Below are 20781 nucleotides of genomic sequence, written 5' to 3'. Positions count from 1 at the left end.
TATGGGAGTTACAATAGTCTCAGTTTTGAAAAGGTGAAAAGTGTGTGTTTTAAGTCATCGATTTTGAAATTACCAGAAACTTTCCAGACCAGCAATTTGATTAACATCTGTCAGTGCACGGCTACGAATCATTTCCTGTTTGCAAAGCGAATTCATTTCTTGAGTAACTTCCATCATGGTGCAGTGGTTGTGAACTGTGGTCAGCATGCAAAGTTCAGCTAACTTTAGCTTTAACTTTGGTTAAAACTACCAGAGAGCGCCAGTGTCACATGAAGCCCATCAGAAGGGCCGGCGAGTGTTGCTGTACAGGCTGAAGAGTGTTTCTCGTTGATTTGATGAAATGTAACCTCATTGACAGACAGATCAAAACCAAAACTTCAGGCGAGTTTCATACGTAGCTCATCAAGCTGTGTGTGGGTCCACTCACGTGGCACATTTTGGGGAAGAAAGGGCAAAATGTAAATGAGGAAATGTAATTTTGCGAGGCTTCATTTTTTCACAGTCTTTCCAGTGGAACATGAGCTTGTTTGCTCATGGAGGGAACCAATTCAAAGAAAGTAAGCTGAGCAGGAAGAGAAGGAACAACACTGGTAACGTCAGTCAGCTGTCGATGGGGATATATTCACTCCTGTGCTCTGGCAGTGGAAGGATCAGGCCAGCAAAACTTTATGGCTGAAGCATTTTACTCTGAAACTCATCCATCTTGGGAGGGAGTTGCTGCCTGATGCTCAAGATTTTATAGAAAAAAAAAGTAAGGGTTTTTTTTTTTTTTCATATTCAGTTTGTTTCAATTTCATGCTGGTGCTTGTTTTTCGGATTAGGAATTGATACTTTTTAAATGGAGTTTGGAACAAAACCCTTGAAGAAAACAAAGTCTGTCTGAAAGTTTTAATGGGTTTTTTGGTTTTAGCGCATGTTAAATTAAACATATGGCTGCTTGATTATGGTTTGGATTACATCGTTATTTATTAATTAGTCATTCTTTGGATTAGTCATTTTGTCTTTTAAGGAGTCACAAATAATGCCAAATGTACTGTTTTGACTGACTAATAGTCACAAAATCTCAAAGATATTCACTTTGAAAATTGAGGACAGCATGTTAAGCTCTCGATGAGATCAAGAGTGATTAATCCTGTCTGACTGACATTAGATAAGCATACGGTGAGATGCCTTCACGATAGCCACCGCATTATGCATCGGTGCATTATCTGCTTCTGTAGTATTATTAATTTTGTGTGCTTTTATTTGACGTTACCTGTGCTTCGTCCTGAGATGGGGTTCAGAGTGTGTTACATTGTGACCGCATCTGCTGCAACCCAACACCTTTTATGTAACGTCAGTTTTCGATTACAGAGCAGGCTGTTCTGTTTCTGACCTCCACAGTGTAAAAAGATATGACATCATGAGCTATAGGTGTGAATGTATATGCCCCTTTTGTGTTTGTGTATCATCCCTCAAGCTCCCATCTGATGCTGATACTCTTCTTTTGTCCTTTTTGACAATAAAACCGGACAACAGGACTTTCTTCTGAAATATTCCCCCGGACTTCCCCTGCCTTTCTGGCAGCCTGGTGAAGTTTATGGCTCATTTTCGGTTGGAGTGGTCTTGTAGCACACACAGCACGACTACGAGTTTGTTTCTTTTGTTTCTTTGCCTGAACGAGGGATACTTTGATTGGGCCAAACCGGTGATTGTCTGGTCGGTCTGCTGAACCCAAGGTGCTTTGTTTTGTTTCGCCATCCCTCCCCTGGGTGCTTGTTAGGTGAGGTCAACAGACTGGTCCGAGACTGTGGGTGGTGCTGAATAAGCCGAGAGATGCTTTGTAGTTCAGACAAGACTTTACCAAAGCCTGGGAAGATGTTGTGAGTTTTTTTTTTCTGTTTTGTGTGTGTGTGTGTGTGTGTGTGTGTGTGTGAGCTCAAATTAAAGAAAAGGGATTTAGTCAAGTCAGATCGCTTCTCATAGAGCATCGCTACACACAAACACACACTGAGCACTGCTTTACTGCCTTGAGTTCTTATAAAACAAAGGCCTTCAGGCTCTTCGCAGAGGCTGCGCATCATTTGTCATTGCACCAGTGAAACCGTTTAGCTGACGTGGCAACATTTTAAAAGCCACCAACCACCAAGTGTGAGATTCTGTGTGTGTGTGTGTGTGTCTGCACATTTTGTGGTTGTGCACTTTCAGGTCATGTGGGTCCAGGGCTGAATATTGAATTCTGTTTGCCTACTGACACAGTTGTGTTTGTGGAACAGGATCTGGATTGTGTGTCCACCGGCCACACACCCAGTCATGCAGGTTTAGTGGCCCCAGCCTCAGCTAAATTTGCAGAGACATTCCCGAGGTGGCTCCACACAGATATAGCATTGTGACTTACTCAAATGTCACTTAACAAATAAACATTATACACTTCAGCAACCAAACTAACCAGCCTATGAGCAAGTCATTTGATTTTTAAAGTGTGCCGAGTCTGAGGCGGCTGTGGTGAGCCGACTGCATGACTGTTTGTGACCAAACAATAGATGGCAGCGCAGAAATAGACACAGGCCTCCCACCCGTCACTCCTCCACCCAACACGACACGGAGCCCAAAGGTTTTTTAACTGGCTGGTTTCAATTGTGTGTGGCTCGAGTCACATCTGTAACACTATATGTAGTACCGAAACCAGATGTTTACTCAAAATTCATTCATAGGGGTCAAGGTTTTGTAACTTTGAATTGGAACAAGCAGGTTTTTTTGACTCAGAGTCTTTTTCAGATCTAGAAATTTTACCATATTTTTTGGAGAAGAGACTGATCACAGCATTTTACAGTAAATGAGATCCTTATTTGACACTGACAGCTCAGAACATGTGGGGGGTGAGAAAAGGGATGCAGAGATGCAAATGAGATGCTAATTACGTATTGAATTTGTACTACACAGAGTGTTTTCCCACCAAGTCTTTTGCTCTAATTTTTAAGATTTTGACATTCTTTTGTTTCATTTAAATAATCATACAGTGATTATTAATAAACATCCACTCTGGATATTCTTTCTTTTTTTAGCTTTTCTTTATTAAAAGACAAAAGCCAGTGATGTGATTTGCTGCTCGTTAAGAAATGGCCCACTCGATCCCACTCTGTAGTCATGACAACAGCCAGCCAGACACACACACCCACCCCCTCACCCCCACCCCCTTGTCTCCCGGCCCCAGATTTAAGGACCAACCAAGTTCAAGTTCAATGGAAAATTGGTTCAACAGGTCAGCAGTACACACAGTGATGAAATTAGGAGCAGTTAACTGGGAGGACTCCTCCTCCCGGCACGTACTCCCCCTCTCTAAATCTCCTTCCCTCTCTCTCTGCGGTTGTTTATCACTCTGATTGGCCTCCGTGACTCCAAACCAAATGTTTGGGCAGCGTTCGTCAAAACCAGCTGTCTGGGTTTTTCTGAACTCTCCAGGGGCGTGTGCGCAATCCCAAAACTTTTTAAGAAAAATTCCCACAGAAGCAGAGATGGGAGGGTGAAGAAAGAAAGAAAGAAAGAAAGAAAGAAAGAGTGGAGTTTTTGTCTGGGAGGAGGAGAGGAGCGAAATGAAATCTGCAAGTTAGACCACACTAATATGATCAACAGAGTTGTAGCTGCTCTCCGCCTCCTCTGATATCACACCGTCCTCAAATAAAAGCTTTCAGATGTATAAACACAGGAACTCAGGCCGGCCTGAATCAAAACACACAAGAAGTATTTTTCAAAAAAAGTTTCCTCTTCCCTCAATACAATGCATTCCAGACCTGATGATACGCCCAGTTTTGACTGGCGCACTTATCGCCTTGGATACGGGTGTGAGGTGTTGCCCTGGTCATTTGGCAGGCCTCAACAGCTCTTGACACACCGGTTTGTCCTGAATCCGTTTTACAGCTGAGAGGAATGTAAGTTTAGATGTAGAAGATAGAATGGAAAGAGTTTGTAAGCTGTGAGGCCTGGGCGGGCATTTCTCTTTGTTTTCTTGTAGTATTTTTGTTCGCTCTTATCAGCACTGGCATTCAGCCGTGAGCTTATAATAGTGGAGTAACCTGCCAGAGTGCCATACTAATATAATTTAAAAAAAAACAATGCTAAGTCATTATTAATAATCATGAAAAGACAAGACAAAACATTGAGTTTAAAATATATGAAAATGAAACAAGAGAGTTAAGATGAAATGATCACGAGATTAAGGAAATCAATTAACAAGTGCTTTGTTAATCATTTAAGAAAATTGCTAAAATGTAACTGGTAACATTCAGTTAATTGAGTAAGTGATACGTTGTAATTATCCTTGAAATTAGGAAAGCAGAATGCAGATTTGATAGATCATATCTAACAGCCACAGCTTTAGAGAGGAAAAGCAAAGTGCATCAAAGTTTATCTGAAGAAGTAGAAAAAGTAAAAACAGAAATACAAATGTATGGTTGTTAGCACGACTTCCAGAGCTCTCAACAAACAAAGATTTTACCATATGTCTCTTTTGTCAATCTCCATTTTCACTTAAAAGATTTTGTTTGTTTTAGATGACTACATGTGATTTATAACTGCAGTCCTGTTCCTCGAAGCAGGTTTACTGACTCATTTGGAAAACTTTTCAGAGCAGAACAAGACATTTTATTTATTCCAGTAAAAATCTTCCAGTAAATAAATAAATACATTTCTTCTCATTTTTTTTTGCTTGAAAAGATGTTAACTGCTCACTTGACTTCACACAGAAAGTTCAGCTTTACTTGTCTACTCATTTTGTGAAGGCATCACGAAAGCAGACGTATTTTTTTAAAACTCCATCCTGTGCATTATCTGACAGGCAGCATCGCAGGGGAGACCAAGGTTGCAACAGTAGGCTCGCAACGACAAGTGACATGACCGCAGTGGAATAATTTCTACAATCATGTCTTGGCTTAGAGGTACCTGGGCGTCCTCGATTCTACAGAAAACACCCACACGATGCCTGCGGTTACTCTGTTTGTAAGTGCATTTGTATATGGATTGGTGTTGGGGACTGGGAATTGGTGATGGGTTAAAGAAGTTTGGTAGCATTAGGGCTCAGTTTTCCTGCTTTTGCCTTTTCTGCCATTCATCTCAAACTTCTAGACTTTAATCTGTTTGTGTGTGTTTAAAGGTAGCCTAACTGGTAGTTTGTCACTTCCTGACTGTTTTGTTTTTCTTCCTCTTCCAGTTGACTCCACGTGGCTCTTAAATACAGTAAAACCAGCAGCAACTAAATTTTCCAGTCATGTTTTAACTCTCAAAGCAGGAACACGTCTTTCAAATATTGACTCTGTTGGCTTATGTCCCAATTTAGCTGTCAACCATTCTGAATTCCCCAGTTGCTGTATATACTATAAATTCTCTTCTTTAGATCACAGTAAGTCATTTAATAGTCACATGTTCTGTATACAATCATGTATGTCAGTGGCCTGTGGCTTGGTGTTTTGGATACTCTAACTTTCTGCACTTCTACCTGCTGCTCTGCAGGTTCGCAGCTGCTAACTGCTTAGCATCTCGGGGCAATTTTGGGAGAAATCTCTCTGTGTTCAGCCTTTCATGTTGATGATGTTGTGTGACTAAGAGGCTGTCTGTGTCCAGCTAGCACAGGTTGGTTACAACATGTCTCACGAGCAGAGCAAAACTACCATATTTATGTATTAAAATAAATGGTTTAAAACCTTAATGAGGCTGAGGACATTTGAAGTTTGAATGTGGTGTATAGTTGACAGGAAATGTCTGCAGTTTCTCATCTTGATGGATAGCAGAATAATATCAGTTTGATATTTTGGTAAATAAATAGGTTTATTTATTTTTATTTTTTTAAGTCTTCTGAGAGGATCTGTACTAATCTCTCTAGAGCCAGGAGACAATTAGCTTAGTGTTAGCCAAAAGTGACCAGGAGGAAACATGTAGCCTTGTTCTGCCTGCTCACTACTTTAAAGCTCAGAAATCAAAATATCACATCTGTGCACTTTTACACAGTGTAAAACTGAGCTGTGTTTTACGAGAAGTTTTCTTTTTCTTCCGGTAAGCTAAACTCCTGGCTTTAGCTTCATGTTGATCATACAAGGTGGTATCGCTTTTCACATTGAACTCAAGTATCTCAAGCACATTTTTTCAACTTGCCAAACTATTCCTTTAATGTTGGCCTCCTGAGTTTCTCTTCTTGGGTATCAAAAAATCTGCTAGATGTACTAAACATGTTATTCTGCTATCAGGAAAGCAAAAGCCTTGATAGCATTGCTGGCACTGTCGGCACTGTTTATCATTCACACATGAAGCAGATTGAATCAATTTGAATTCCACTTGAGATTTTTTGGCCCCGGTGGGCTGTAATCCCTCCTGGAGTTGGAGATCCACCGTCCTAAATCTTTGCGCCACAACGTTTGTCTGTAGGAGATGTTAAAAGATTGCGGCTTTGTGCAGTTTGCTTTTTAGTTTGTGCTTTTATCTGTTACTCTTCATCAAGTAAACCCCCAAATCTGACATGCAGCATCTGGGGATTTTTGGTGAAGAAGAAAGTAAAACCCTTTTTGCTTCCCTCTATGTCACTGTTTCTTTCAATTTCACTGTGTATTGATGGAGAAAGAGAGATGAGTCCTTTATTCACCCCTCGTTTCCGCCTCTTTGTCTTTTATGGTGAGCCATGCGGGGAGACAGGGAAGGGTGGAGTGAAGGAGGGAGCGAATGTGAGGGGGAATTGAAGATGACAGATAATAGTGGGGGATTGAAAGAGTTGCAGAGAGGATGTGGCAGTAGAAGATGAGGTGGCGCAGTGCTTCGGTAACACACCAAACACCACCAGCTTCCGCCTCGTCTCTTCTTTACGTCCGACTTCTTCCTCTTTTCTCTGTTCTGCTCCCATCAACTCTTCTCTATCCTTTCCTCTCTTCTCTTTGGCTTCGTATCAGCTCAGGTATTATGCATGCTTCATTTACATTTTGAAAAGGCAGCACAGCATCCCGGAGAGGAGATGGAGAAGTTACACAACACAACACATCTCTGTCTGGAGATGGTTGCATATTTCTGCCAGAACTGCAGCATTAGGGCTTGCTGAGTGAAGAAACGGGGAGCGTGAGACAGATTTCCTTCCCACAACATGATCTGAAAACAGCATCAGCAGCTCATTTAAGAATGCTTATGTTTTTGTCCCTATAGTTTTTGGGAAAAACAAAATCTGGAGAAAAAGTGACGCTGAGGATAACTGATTTCCACTAAGCCAAAGATAACCTTGGCCCATGGTTGATCTGTTTATACCACCAGCTCCACTCTTTGTCCTCCCCCAGTCCTCAGCTGGACATCATTCCTCCCCTGCCCTTTTTCACACCCGTCTTCCCTCTTCTATTCTCATTTCATATCCAGCAGACAAGACCCTCAGGGGGGCCGTGCTGAACAAGCTACTTCAGATTCATGCGATGCATTGCTGGGAGGTCACTGACACAGTTGCCCCCCCCCCAACCTCTTTGTTTTGTATTTCAGTTCCCCTGCACATTGTATGCTTAATATGTTCACATGTCCAACATGTTTTGAAGATGGATTAGAGTGCAATAATAAATCTTGCTGTGTAAGCACTGAGTGTCCCTGTTCCTCGACCGTTATGCCTGGCTTAAAAGGAAATCCCAATCAAAAGCCCAGAAAGAGGTCTGTTAGTCTGTTTATTCATTGTTAACGCAGAGAAAGTGTAGGTGAAATGGATCAGACAGATGTGTACAAACAGGATTTGATAAGAGTTATTTAAAATTGGTCTGTGGAGTACGTTCTCATTCATCTCCTTATCTCTTATCTAATCCACATGTAGCAAGTCCTCCACGAGAAGCTAAAGATGGTACACTGTAAATAATGATGCAGTGACAATTTGATTTTTCTCCTCATTCACTTCAGACTTTTTTCTCTCCCCTTCATCTTTCTTAATAAAAAGCTACAGGATGGATATTAAATCAGATCATTTAATTAGCGTGATGAGCAGCATAAATTATGTGCACACACTGGACAGAGCCAGCACTGCCACAAGCAGGCCTTTGGTTCTTAATGTGGTCAGTTATGCTGGTAGGAATTTTAGATTAAAGAAACATTTCTAAATGAGCAGCATTGTTATATTATCACTCTTTGAGGTCAACATCTTGAATCAGTTTATTTCCATATCCAGGAGATACAGAGCAAAAATGACATTTATGTTGATTTGAGTCCAGTTTTCACTCTAGTTTTAGTTCTGATGGCTGAAACTCTGATAGGCACACTGATGAGAAACAAAATAGTGACGGTACAGGCTGTAAAAGCAGAATAATTAGATGAAAGAGGCTAGAAAATATATTTGTTATGTGGACTGTCGCTGTAATCAAAGTGATGGGTTGGTGACACATGTTTTTCCTGTCTTATTTAACAACCCTGGGGCCATTTTCTTTAAATTAATTGTGATTCTCTTGCAGACGTGCAGTTGGGAATAAAGAGATTATCCCAAAACGGAAATTGTTTTCTGATGTTATTAGTCAGACTTTCTTCATTTACTCGTTCCTGTCTTTCCAGGATGAAAATGCGGCGGCACAGGGTGTTCTTGCTGTGCACGGTGGGCCTGTGCGTCATCTCCTTCCTGCACTACTACAAGGCCCTCCACTACGTCTCCCTGCTGCGTGAGCTCTCTGCCCCGTACCCCAACATCAAGTCCTTCATTATGGTCACCGGCTTCTTCTGGAGGGAGAAAGGTGTGGCCACTACACCCCTCAGCCCTGCCTCCCCTGAAGAGGCTCCTCCCCTACCAGTTCTCCGTCAGGGGGACAGCAAAGCTATGATTGGTCCTGTGGGAGGTGGAGGAGAGGGAGGAGGAGGAGGAGGGATGGACAGTCTGGGAATTGGGGGGGTCATGGTTGGAGGTGCTGGAATTGTTGGCAGCGCAGGGCTTGAGATGAGGTTGAGGGAAGAGCCGGCGCCCCCTCATCCTTGGGAGAAACCAGAGGAGAACCAGCGGGGAGACACTCCGAATGAGGTAAGAATAATAAACTTCATTATGCATATTAAGTGACCAGTAAAAGTGCAATACAAAAGCCCTGCAAAAAAATACTTATTTTAGTTGTTAGTGAGTAAAACTGTGGCGTTGCTGTACTGGATTTTTAAACATCTCTTTTCCCACATTAAAATGTCTCTCCACACTTAACTTTCTCTTAAAAGCCAGTTTGGGCTCAAAACAATGTGATTTTTTTTCCCCACAGTGTAATAAAAAAGCAATTTTACATGCAGCCTTCACCAGTGTTGGGATTCCGCTTTGGGAGGCAGAATTGGCTTCAACACCTCAGTTCATTTTGCACACTCGTGTTGTATTTTTCACTGCTTAAACAGTGCAAAATATTATGCACATCGTACAGCATGCTGTTTTAATAAAGCTACTCTCGGGATGATAAACTTTAGATTGACAAAAGATTACCATTCAACACATCAAAGGATACAGTGTCAGTACCACCTCAGACTAATGTGTTTCACAAAGTTAATGAGTTAGTAAGACAGTTTCATTGTGTTGGGTTGCAGTTTATGCAGGGGATCTTTTACTCAGTCTATTCATTCTCCTGAAAGAGCTCGGACTTCTTGTACTAGAATGAAGTGGTTTCTGTCTCCAAGATCGAGTTTCAGTTGTACAGGGTGATATAAATTTTTTTTAGAAAACCAACACAAAAAACAGCTTATAACAAGAACAGATAAACAGCCTCTTTCAGGTATTGAATTAAAAAGAGCTACAAGGATAACCAAAAAATAGCAGATGTGATTTATATAAATTTGCATGGAAATCATTCTAATGGGTAGGGATTAGTATTGTGATAATATGATGCGATGATGTATAAACCTGCAAACAGGTGCTCGTGCTGGCTGCACACAGCTCGGTTGGATGGTGGCTTGAAGCTGCCCTGTGCTCATGTGACGATGACATGATTTAGTGGAGACAAAATGACAGATTCCAGAACCTGCAAAGTAGAAAACGTCAGAAATCATTCTGACCCCCGTGAAGAACATAAAACCTCATCGCTGTGCATATCAAAGATCATTTTCCTCCAGTCAGAAGAAACCCAACATCAAGAACACCTCTCAGAGTGTCTTTCTACTAATGGCCCCAAACGACCACGTCAAGCTTGCTGCCAGGAAGAAAATCATCTTTCAGAAATATGTCATAAACTTTGTCATGTGTCATTTCATCGAACGAATCCGTTAACTTCAGTGTGCATTTTAGAATGACAGGAGAAAACGTAAGCAAGAAATGGAGAGTAATAAATAACATTTGCTCATACGCAAAGATATGTTCATGTGCAACCCTCTTGAGGTAATTTTCGTGTTTATTATCTTACACATCATGGATCACATTTCCTCTCTCATCTTATCATGCTGTCATTAACCCATTTAATCACTCTGTGTTTGTTTTTAATTACTGCAGCGTAACTGAAAATCTTAACTGGTTCTCAAGTATCCATTGAGGTGCACTGACAAAAACTTTTAGACAGCTGGGAGCATGAAAAGCCAACCTCGAAAACTAACTCAGGCTATGAGGTCATGAATTCTTTGCATGCACAGTTACAAGGGAGAAGTAATCAGATAAAAAAGATCTTGGAAAACTTGGATGTCCTTCAGTCGTCAGTTGTCAGAATGTGCAAATTTGGTATAAACCAGATGAGATAAATGTGTACTGTATCCAACCTTTGTCTGTTGATCCACTGAGACTCTGAGCAGGAATTTTTTACTGGAAACACATCTCACAGTTTCATAGCAACTTGGAAAAAACAAAGCAGAGCTCATAAATCCATTGGAAGTTATTTCAGACATTTTATCATGTCATCTAATATGAAGGTGTTATTTGAAATAGTGGATAAAAGAATCAAGTGCTGCCTCATGTAAAAAGAAAGTGCACCTAGTATGAGTGTAAATTTCAGTGTCATTAGATCTCAAAATGTGTGCAGCTCTAATAAAACAATGTTAAACTGTTCCTGGCTGCACAGTTCGGTTTATCACTTACTATGAAATAAACTCTTGTTTTCCTTCCTTTCGTTCCAGGACGTAGCTGAAGACCATTTGAAGCCGCGGAACCCCGGCCACCCAGGCCAACCTGGCGGGCCTGACCTCCCAGAGGTCCCATTGGTGGGGAAAGAACACCGTGTGGTGTTACAAAAGGACAAATTGTCAGACCCCTTAGAACTTATGGGAGATCTGCACACCCACACTCACCATCTTCAAGATGATAAAACTCCTTACTTTGTCCGAACCAAAGCTGGAGCCCTTTGCTTCAGGCAGGGGACGGAAGTGGCTACTCCAAAGGAGTATTCTGGGAAATCAGGGGGGTCTGTGGCCAATGCAGCTGGGGAAGATGCTCGAGCTGGGCAACGGAAACCTCTGGAAGTCCAGCAGCAGCCCTCCATTGCTCCAAAAGCCAGGGCCAGGGCAAGAGGCAGCGGGAAGCGGCTGGTCAAGTGTGTGTGTCGGCCGGGATGGCACGGACCTTACTGTGGGGTTCCCACCATGGTGTACCACTCCAATCTGCCCACCAAGGAGCGGCTGACGCCCAGAGAGACCCCACGAAGAGTCATCAACGCCATCAACATTAACCACGAGTTTGACCTGCTGCACGTACGCTTTCATGAGCTCGCCCAAGCCGTCGATTTGTTCCTCGTTTGTGAATCAAACTTCACCGCCTATGGAGAGAAACGGCCACTGACGTAAGACACCATTTATTATGCTGGTGTGTGTGTGTGTGTGTGAAGAGTCTACAAGCCCTTAAGGTCAAGGTGTATTTAAACAGTATCTGTAATCCACAACTGAGCTACTGTGTGGTCATCAGTACACGACTCGTTGTGTGGGGCTGCATAGAGATGTAAAATAACACGCATGCTGAGCAGACATTGAACAGGATTAAAGACATTGAAGAGTCGGACAGCAGTGCAGTACAGTCATGAGGGTGGTGTGTATGAATATAAGACCCTAGTCTTATCATCAAGTTTTAGTTTACATAATTTTTGCCATACCGTGACACTGCTGGTGCGTTGACTAGTTACTGTTTACAGCTTCCAGTCTTTGTGTACAGACAACCTTCATGCTTCTCGAGTATCAGCTCGCTGAATAAAAATTACACTGAAGTTCCTTTGGCAACAACATGAAATGCCTCGGGAGCAATTTTACAGCAGATTATGACAAGAGCGACATGATTGACTCTGTGTGCAGCCTTGGAGGGAGAGATTGGTGTGTTCAATCATAGGATGTGACACTGCATGAAAGCGGTTACATTCAGCAAACAGTCTCTTCTGCTATGCATCTCAACAGGTTAATTGAGTTGTTCCTCCCTTCACTTTGGTCTATGGACAGTGAGTTTTCTTTATGAAAGGCATAATTTGTCAAAAAGCAACCTTTGTTGTCTGTTTTTCTTTATCTGTGCTGCAGCATTTTTGCCATTCATAATACATTTTTCACAGTATTATTTCTGCTGTTTCAGGCAGCATTGGTTTCCAGTATGAAAATCAATAAGTAGGTTTTTATAACTTGCTTGAGTTGTATAATCCATTAGTGTGAACTGTCAAGTTATTTTTTTGTCAAAGTCACTCTATGGCTGAATGGCTATGCAGTTGAAAGGTGAAATTTTCTTGTCAAAGAATATGGTTATGGTTACAGTGTTTTACAGCGTAAGGCATTGAATTGATTCTCACGCTTCAACAAATGTCTTCATTTTCATTTCCTTCTGAGTGAAATACCAAATGTGAATCATGTCGTTTTTGTGCTTGTACCACTACATATATATCCTTGTGGGGGTGATAGGAAAGCATGAGATCCAAACGAAATGGGGGATTCTCATCGTTGTATTGTAATAGTGGCGCTAGTGGTCAAAAACTGCACGAGGTTATTTTTACATGCAGCTTTATTTTAATATTCTGCATTGGCTTACTAAGAAATGGCAAACTAAACTTGACAGCAATGTGTCACAGTGTTCACTGTGTTGGACGACACTTCTTTGAATAAAAGAATCCACTAAATGGCATTTGCAACTCCTGTAATTTCCACAGTTTCCTGCGGCTCCTCCTCAATGGTACGTACGACTACATTCGTCACAAGATCATGTACGTGTTCCTTGACCACTTCCCAGAGGGCGGCCGGCAGGACGGCTGGATCGCTGATGACTACCTGCGCACCTTCCTGACACGCAATGGCATGTCCAGGGTGGTGGGCGTGAGATCGGACGACGTCTTTGTCATCAACGACGCAGATGAAATCCCAGCACATGAGGGCCTACTTTTCCTCAAGCTGTTTGATGGCTGGACGGAGCCTTTCGCCATCCACATGCGCAAGGTATCAGCGATATGTCAAAAATACATGCAGCTTTCTCTACTCTATTTCCTGAAAATGTTTTAGAGAGAGCAAAAGCAACAAATGAACCATATTTCATGCTATCTGTTTGTAATTCTGGTTTCTTCTCTCCCTACCTACAGTCACTGTATGGATTTTTCTGGAAGCAGTTTGGCTCTCTGGAGGTCGTGTCCGGCTGCACGGTTGGAATGCTTCGCAGCGTCTACGATGGCGACGGTATCAAGCTGCGCCGCCGTGAATACTACACCATGCCGGGTTTCCGTAAGTATGAGAACGACACAGGCCACATCCTGGTGCAGTGGTCAGTGGGCAGCCCCTTCCATTTCGCCGGGTGGCACTGCTCCTGGTGCTTCACGCCCGAGGGGATCTATTTCAAGCTGGTGTCGGCTCAGAACGGAGACTTCCCGCGGTGGGGCGACTATGAGGACAAACGTGACCTGAACTACATCCGTGATCTGATCAGGACAGGGGGCTGGTTCGACGGCTCCCTGCAGGAATATCCCCCTGTGGACCCCAAAGAGCACATGTACGCCCCCAAGTACATGCTGGAGAACTATGACAGGTACCGCTACCTCCTGGAGAACCCTTACAGCAAAATGTCCAGACTGAGTGAGGGCTAGGAGTGCAGCTAGAAAAGCATAAGTGAAATAACAAGCAGGCCTGAGTGAGGCCTCAGCACTGAGTTTTGGGGGGCAGAACGGTACTGATGAACTACATCTCTCATTGGAGCGATACTACACGTATCAAGCAGCACTGATGTTGCAGGGATTTAAAATCTCTTAAAAAATCATTAATTTGGGGACAAAAAAGGGAACATTAAATCACATCCACCATGGATTTATGGAGAGATTATTGAAAGGACGCAACCACTGGATAAACAGAATCATAGATTTCCTCATTCGTCCCTTTTCCGGGGAGCCAAGCTGTCTCTCTTTTTGTCACCCCGCCCCCGTCCTCCTTTTCTTCACCCGAGCCAATACGCCTGCTGAGAGCAAGGGGCCGCTTCGAAGTTCAGAGAGGGATATTCTGCAGCCGTGTGAAACCTGTGGAGACAGGAAACTTGGAAGCGGAGGATCTTTTTTTTTTTGTGGTTTCTGTCTGTGTTTACTAAAGTTTGTGGACTGATGCTCCCACTTCACTCTCCACCTTCAGATGTCTTCCTGTCAGATTTGGTGACCTCCTTCCAGAAACAGATGCATATTCAGATGTTATTCTTGGGTCTCAGTAGAATATTAAAAATCCTATTTAAACCCCGTCGGAGTACCCACTGCCAAATGAAAAAGGAATGACTTGATGGAAAGTCATTCATGTACTCATCCACATGCACCTTAGACCTGTATGTGTGCTTGTTAAAAACGAAGCATGTGTGGTCTGTCTCTGTGTCATATTGTGATTTTCTGGGCCGTGAAGGGAGGAAAAGATCAGCGAGAGGAAACAAAGTGAGAAAGAATCATCATGGGGGGGCAGGGAAGAAAGACAGCGAGATGGGGAAAACAGCACAAGGGGGATAGAAAGCAGGAAAGAACAGAATAATGAGGGAGGAAGAGAGCGGCGATGAAAAGGAAGCTCTTCCGACGTTCCCTTTTCCCACAGCGTCTGCCGATGCACGAGCGTTTCGGGGATGAGTGTGCAGAATATGTGTGCTTCCCTCAGTGCTTACAGACGGCTCTGAATAAATCATGCCCTGTCGATGGCATCCAAGACGGATGAAACTCGCTTTCATTGTTTGTCCGACGAGAACAATCGAGACCAGTTGGGGAAAGATCACCCCTCGGTTTTGTCTGTCTGTCTGTTCAGCAGCTGAGATGACTTTGTTTCCTTGGAAACTAAAGTATGTGAAACAGGAGACGGGATGGGTGTTGCTAAGATGAGTGGGTGGGTTCACATCAGGCGAGGTCAGCTCCGACTGTAGGTCCTCTCGGTTAAATATTCCTCTTTCTCCGAAGCTGTCCGTCACCCGCTCTCTGAAAGTGATTCCTGTATTTCTTTCTCTTTGTATGGGCTTTCTATGTTTTTTCATTCTTTTATGTTACTTTCTTCTCAGTCCTCATTAACATTGCATGTTTTTTTTTTTTTTACTCCCTTCAGTTATGCTCCTTCTCTACATGCTCCCTTCTCTGTCAAAAAAGTTAAAATCTCCTCCTCTTCCTCCAACTTTCCTTCGCCCACACACATGATGGGTGTGTACGTACTTCCTGTTAATCCTCAGAAGAATGCCACGTTTCAGTAATAGGGGTCTATTTAATCTTTTCTCTGCTCCTGTCTCAACAAGACGTTACAGGGCCCACAGGCCACTGACATCTGAACATTTAGGCATGAGCGCTCATGCTTCTTGCCTTCTCCCCGCTGTTGTTGAGGCTACATGCCTAAACCTCCATCCCTCATTGCTTGGCAGACGTTGGTGACGTTCTGGACGTTTTGGCGAGCCCGCTTTTCGCTGTGGGTGCGGGTCCCGTGGGCTGGGTTACATTTTCATCAAGAGCAAAGGGATGATCGCAGCAGCGTTAACAATGCTCAGGAGCAGTTGAGGAAAGAGGGAAGCTAAACAGGCAGCAGGCTAGGCTAACACAGAAAAGTCATTGATTTTTCTTTTAATTGTAGATTGAGTGAATTCACCATCTGCTACTTCAACACCTGTCTGGGCTTAACAGATAATGTTTATCTCAGCTTAAGGCTAGACGCTCTTTCAATATGAACAGCTCCTTTCGAAAAAAAAAAAAGTTTTGGGGGAGTAAACTTGAAAAGTTGCTGTGGGGTAAGGATAAGACTGATGATATCTTAAAAACCTAAAGGCAAGAGTTTGATGTTATAGCTTTATTTTCACACCAGCACTGTCGCGATAGAGAAAGTCTTGAATGCTCTTCTTTGGTTTCAATTTAATTAAAGTGTCCTTGAGTAAGATGTTGAACTTTAACCCCCTGACTTATCATTTAGACCCTTTGCCCAACACTGTCATGGAAACCCCTAAAATGTACGACGACAGCCTCAAGTTAACGACAGAATCTGTAAGAAGAGATTTTGCAGAACTAGTCTGAGTCCTCTTTGTGGCTGTGAGCTCACAGTGGGAAAAGAAGATCTGGCCGACAGGCAGCTGACAGTTGCGTTGGGTCGATGTCGCAGCCTCGATGGCAGTGCGGTCTGTGGTGGCAGCTGTCAGGGGTTTGGTGTTGTTGCTCAGAGCCAAACCCCCATCCAACCCCAGTGGCCCTGCAGAGGAACGAGCTTCGAATGCACTTTAGACAGACAGAAAAGGTAACAGAAATACTGGATGTGACTCTTTTTGTTCACAAATTAGATCTTCTGCCTTTTGAACAGATAGTGATTAATAATCGATGATCCGAAAGGAAACAGTTGATGAATTTTAAAGGTAGGCCAACACTCCAACAGAGTGGATCTTGTATGTCTGAATTCAGTGACAATAATGACTGTTTCCTGCTCTCAGCAGTTAAATTCAAGCTGACCTAAATATCTGATTTGATTGTACAAGAAAAACAGAACTTGTTTCGTTCTCTTCAAAGCCTCAACCCACAACCATATGCAGACTCGCTCTGTCTGTTCTGCCTCTCATTTACACGCGGCTTCACGCGAAAAGAAAAAATAGAAAGCTTTGTGCTTCATAGTTAAATGTCACCTCAGAAATGTGACCATGGGGGTGTCTGTTCAGTCCCATCCACGGTTGGGGGTGTGTGTTAAAGCTCTGCCAAGAGGCATTTAACCAAACTCAACTCGCAGCCCTCAGCCTGCTGCAATCAGGCTGCACATCTGGTGAGCAGTGTGTGTGTGTGTGTGTGTGTGTGTGTGTGTGTGTGTGAGAGAGAGAGAGACAGACAGACAGACAGACCGTCTTGTGCCACATAAGGGTGTCTGGCCTGCCGACAGACAAGACAGGGGTTACTTGACTCGGCCTGTTGCCCTGTTATCGCCATGGCAACCATCCTCTTGATGAATCGCTGAGATCCCTAACAGCCTGCGGTCATCAGCAAAGAAAGTAGTCCAATAAGATAAGAGGTGAGGGAGAGAAATCACAGAACTGTTTACTTCGAGGATGTCGTAGCGTCTGCTGGAACAACCTGACCTGAGTGAAAGAACGCAGCACTGCAGAGTTTAACCGGCACACACGGTTACAGTTTGGTGTTGCCTTTCATTGACTCGCATGACTCATCAATTAATTTGCCAGAGGTGCAGGAAAGGTTGACAGACAAAATGCTGTTTTTTTAAAAAAATCATAAGCCAGAAATAAAACAGATCCTTTTTGCACGGAGCAAAGCGGGGAAAACAAGGAAAAACAAGCGAGTCCTGTTTCAAACAAAGCCAAGGACTGATGAATGGAGACACAAATCCAAAAAGAGACGTTTCAGAAATAATCCCTCCCCCCTCCGCCGTTCCCAGTGACATTCTCATTGGATGAAGCGTAGCGATGACACACACACACACACACACACACAGAGGAGGGAGGTAATAAGCTTGACCGAACGGCTTTGATTTTTCACTTTGATGACGGAAGAGTCATGGCTGCGATGAAATGAAAACCGTCCGAATGAGGGGAGCGGCTCATCGTGCCCGTTAAAGGAAATCTATAAGCCATTGACAGTTAAACGTGAAAATGAGGTTGTGATGTTGAGCCATTGAAGCGTGTGTGTGTGTGTGTGTGCGTGTGTGTGCTGCCTCACTGTGCTCATAACAGATTTAAAGTGTTAGATATCCAAAAAGAGGGTGTTGTGTTTTGCTCAAGGACACTTTGGCACATGTTAACAGCACTTAAACAAATTGTGACATTTAGTGGACAGTCTGACTAATCGCAGTGTTGGCCTGCTGCCTGCTGTCAAGCAGTAACATATGGGAAAAGAAACAGCTGCAGCCTATAACAACAGCAACACACCTTGAGGATGATGTAGCTTATTTACAGCATTTCAGACAACATTTCTGCAGTGTCAAACATTTTACCAAAGATACAAGCTTTGGCTTTTAATTTGATCAGGCTTTCTCGGGCTCTCCGCCAAAATATAATCTGCAATAAACATGGCTGCTTGCTTCAGGTGATTGCAACAGAGGGAGCAAATTAACTGTAAAAATGAAAAACCTGCGAACGAGATGGAGCGATTCTGCCGCAGACATGTTTGGAGATGGGTTGCTAAGAAACAGCTCGGCGCCCTCTTTGTTTTCTTTCAGTTATCGATATTAGCAACAGGAAACAAACTTAGACCCATTTGGAACGTTAATGTTTGTCTTGTGGTCTAAAGAGAGAATCTAAGTGATGTCAGAGAGTGTTTGTCTTAAGAATTATTTACATTAACCTATATGTGTCCTGTGTTGTCTGCTACAGTCAGTATATTAAGCACCATCAGTATGTAGTTAACTGCTGCATATCAGTCAGGCGTTCCGAGCAACAGATGCAAAGACGTGTTCATCCGAGCGGCACAAAAGATCAGTACAGTCAGCACAGTTTCAAGGTCAACACCAAAGACTAGTGTCACCAGTTCAGTATCTGACCAAGTGTGAAACATGGTCACAATCTGCCCTTCTCTTCCTGAGTCACGGTGTTGAATGATGGATGGAAAAGTGCTCATGAAGTTGACCTTTGACCTTTTGAATAGAAAATATCATTACTTCATCTTTTTATCCTGTCAGGCATTTGAGTGAAATTTTCCTGTCCAGTCCTGAGTTATGGCTGAAAACATGTTCAGTGAGGTGACAGTGAAGTTTGACTTTTGAAAACCAAAATCTAATCAAATATCCAAGTGGATATTTGCACTAAATTTGAAGAAATTCCCTCAAGGTGTACCTGGGATTGCGTGTTCACAAGATTGAGATTAACATACAGTCAGACAACTCGAAAACATAATATCGCCGGTCTTGGCTGTCGCGGGCTCAGAGGCAGCTGTAGCCATTGGTTCTCCTCAGGGTTATTCTCAGAGCCACAGCAAACATGACCTTTAAAAAGACAGAATATGGTCACAAAAATCACTAATGTCGTTCTGACATGATCGCTAACAGCCTTCATGAACCCCCATTGTCGGCCCAACCCTCTCTGCACATACGCTAACCATCAACACATGTTTTGCAGAGTTCAACATGTGTGTTTATCCTGTACAGATGTGTGTCTCCAGGACTGTGTTGCCCCACCACCACCACCACAATCAACTCCCATCTGTTGTTGTGCTTGCAGAGCGCCTGGCTGCCTGTCTGTAGGGCTTATAAGCCCTCACGGCTCTGGCCCCCCGCCAGCTCTGTGGCTTCCACCGATTGATCTTTTCCAAGAAATATTAGTGGCAGGCAGGCCGGAAATCGTGGAGGAGGGTGTGTGGGGGGTGTGGAGAAAAGAGGGTCCCTTTTTGACTTGTTGAAATCATTTATTTCTTTCTGTGGCTCCTATCAGGCTCTGGAATGTGCCGACATATTGAGAAAAGTACAGAAAAAGCGCCAAGTATACTGGGATTTTGAAGTAGGAGCCGGCACATGTCTCCCATCAGGCCACAGGGCGTAGAAAAAGCTGCTGCTATTGCAATCTTGGCTGTAAACATGTTGTTATTCTCTCCGTGTAAGCAACGGAAAGCATTCGCATTCCACAAACTGAGCAATCACATTAAACTCCGACAGCTGCAACGATGTGTCACCACTGATTGGAAAGTACTTGGTGTTGCTAACCACAAGCACTCACTGGTTAGTGCGTGACAAGTGCAAGCCTTTAACTTACTTTGTTGTGCTTAGTTGGATTTCAGGGCTGGATTTGTATTGGACTGAAACCTCGGGTTGCTGGGGAGATTTCGCCCAAATTGCAAAGCACTTCCCTCTTGTGCTACAGTTTGAGAATTCGCCCTAAACAAAGGAGGTCAGTGGAATTTAATTTATGGTACTTACAGCATTGAAAAATGACACTTAGTGTCTTTACAGTTATCCTTGGAACTACTTTCTACCTCAGAAATAGTCGCCAGCACAGACGCCGTTTCCAGAGTTGCCAAAGTTGCGAAATCCACAGAGAACATTCTTTTAACTTCCATTGTGCTGGAGTGGATTCACATATCTCAGAAGTGAGCCAGATCACACCAAAACTCTCTGCATGGCTAGAAACCACTAGGAAGTGTGAACATTTGGGTGAACTAATCCGTCATAGAATTAAAAGAAAAAAAAAGTGTTGGTGAAAAACAGTAAACCTCACAATGTTGGATTCTCCCATTTAGAACCGAAACCTTCTTTTTGCTTATTGGTCTTTTTAATAAGCAAATCAATTGGGCGCCGTCCAGTTTTGTTCAGTAAAGCAGCCAATATGCGTGGAAAATAATTTTCCCTATCACACATTGAAGTGGGCTCCAGTTCAGCAAAGGAACAGATCAAATTAAGCAACAGTTCAGAGGTATTAATTTGAAACAGTGAAAGCGCTTTCAATGACAACTGGGAAACTCCCCTGCTGTCGACGTTTTATCACGAGATTGTGTCCAGTGTTTATAAAAACAAAATAGGAGAGGT

The 20781-nt window shown here is 43.1% G+C and overlaps 1 protein-coding gene across 4 annotated transcripts in view; it reads left to right on the top strand.

Moving 5' to 3' along the window:
- The window catches only part of mgat3b (beta-1,4-mannosyl-glycoprotein 4-beta-N-acetylglucosaminyltransferase b), a 58719-nt gene extending 42337 nt beyond the window's left edge, over positions 1 to 16382 (top strand). For 2 of the 4 annotated variants that reach the window (XM_046373299.1, XM_046373290.1), the window contains exons 2-6: positions 4814 to 4974; positions 8521 to 8977; positions 11023 to 11681; positions 13017 to 13299; positions 13440 to 16382. In XM_046373299.1, coding sequence (XP_046229255.1) covers positions 4898 to 4974; positions 8521 to 8977; positions 11023 to 11681; positions 13017 to 13299; positions 13440 to 13937 — 1974 coding nt within the window. In that variant the 5' untranslated portion in view covers positions 4814 to 4897 and the 3' untranslated portion in view covers positions 13938 to 16382. The remainder of the gene's footprint in view (positions 1 to 4813; positions 4975 to 8520; positions 8978 to 11022; positions 11682 to 13016; positions 13300 to 13439) is intronic. The other 2 variants (XM_046373307.1, XM_046373315.1) reach the window with 1 other exon arrangement.
- The last annotated feature ends 4399 nt before the right edge of the window (positions 16383 to 20781 follow it).

Source organism: Scatophagus argus, chromosome 2 (assembly GCF_020382885.2).
Source record: "Scatophagus argus isolate fScaArg1 chromosome 2, fScaArg1.pri, whole genome shotgun sequence".
In the NCBI taxonomy this organism is placed as follows: Eukaryota; Metazoa; Chordata; class Actinopteri; family Scatophagidae; genus Scatophagus; species Scatophagus argus.
Note: the sequence above shows the minus strand (reverse complement) of the source record. Positions and strands in the feature narration are given on the sequence as shown.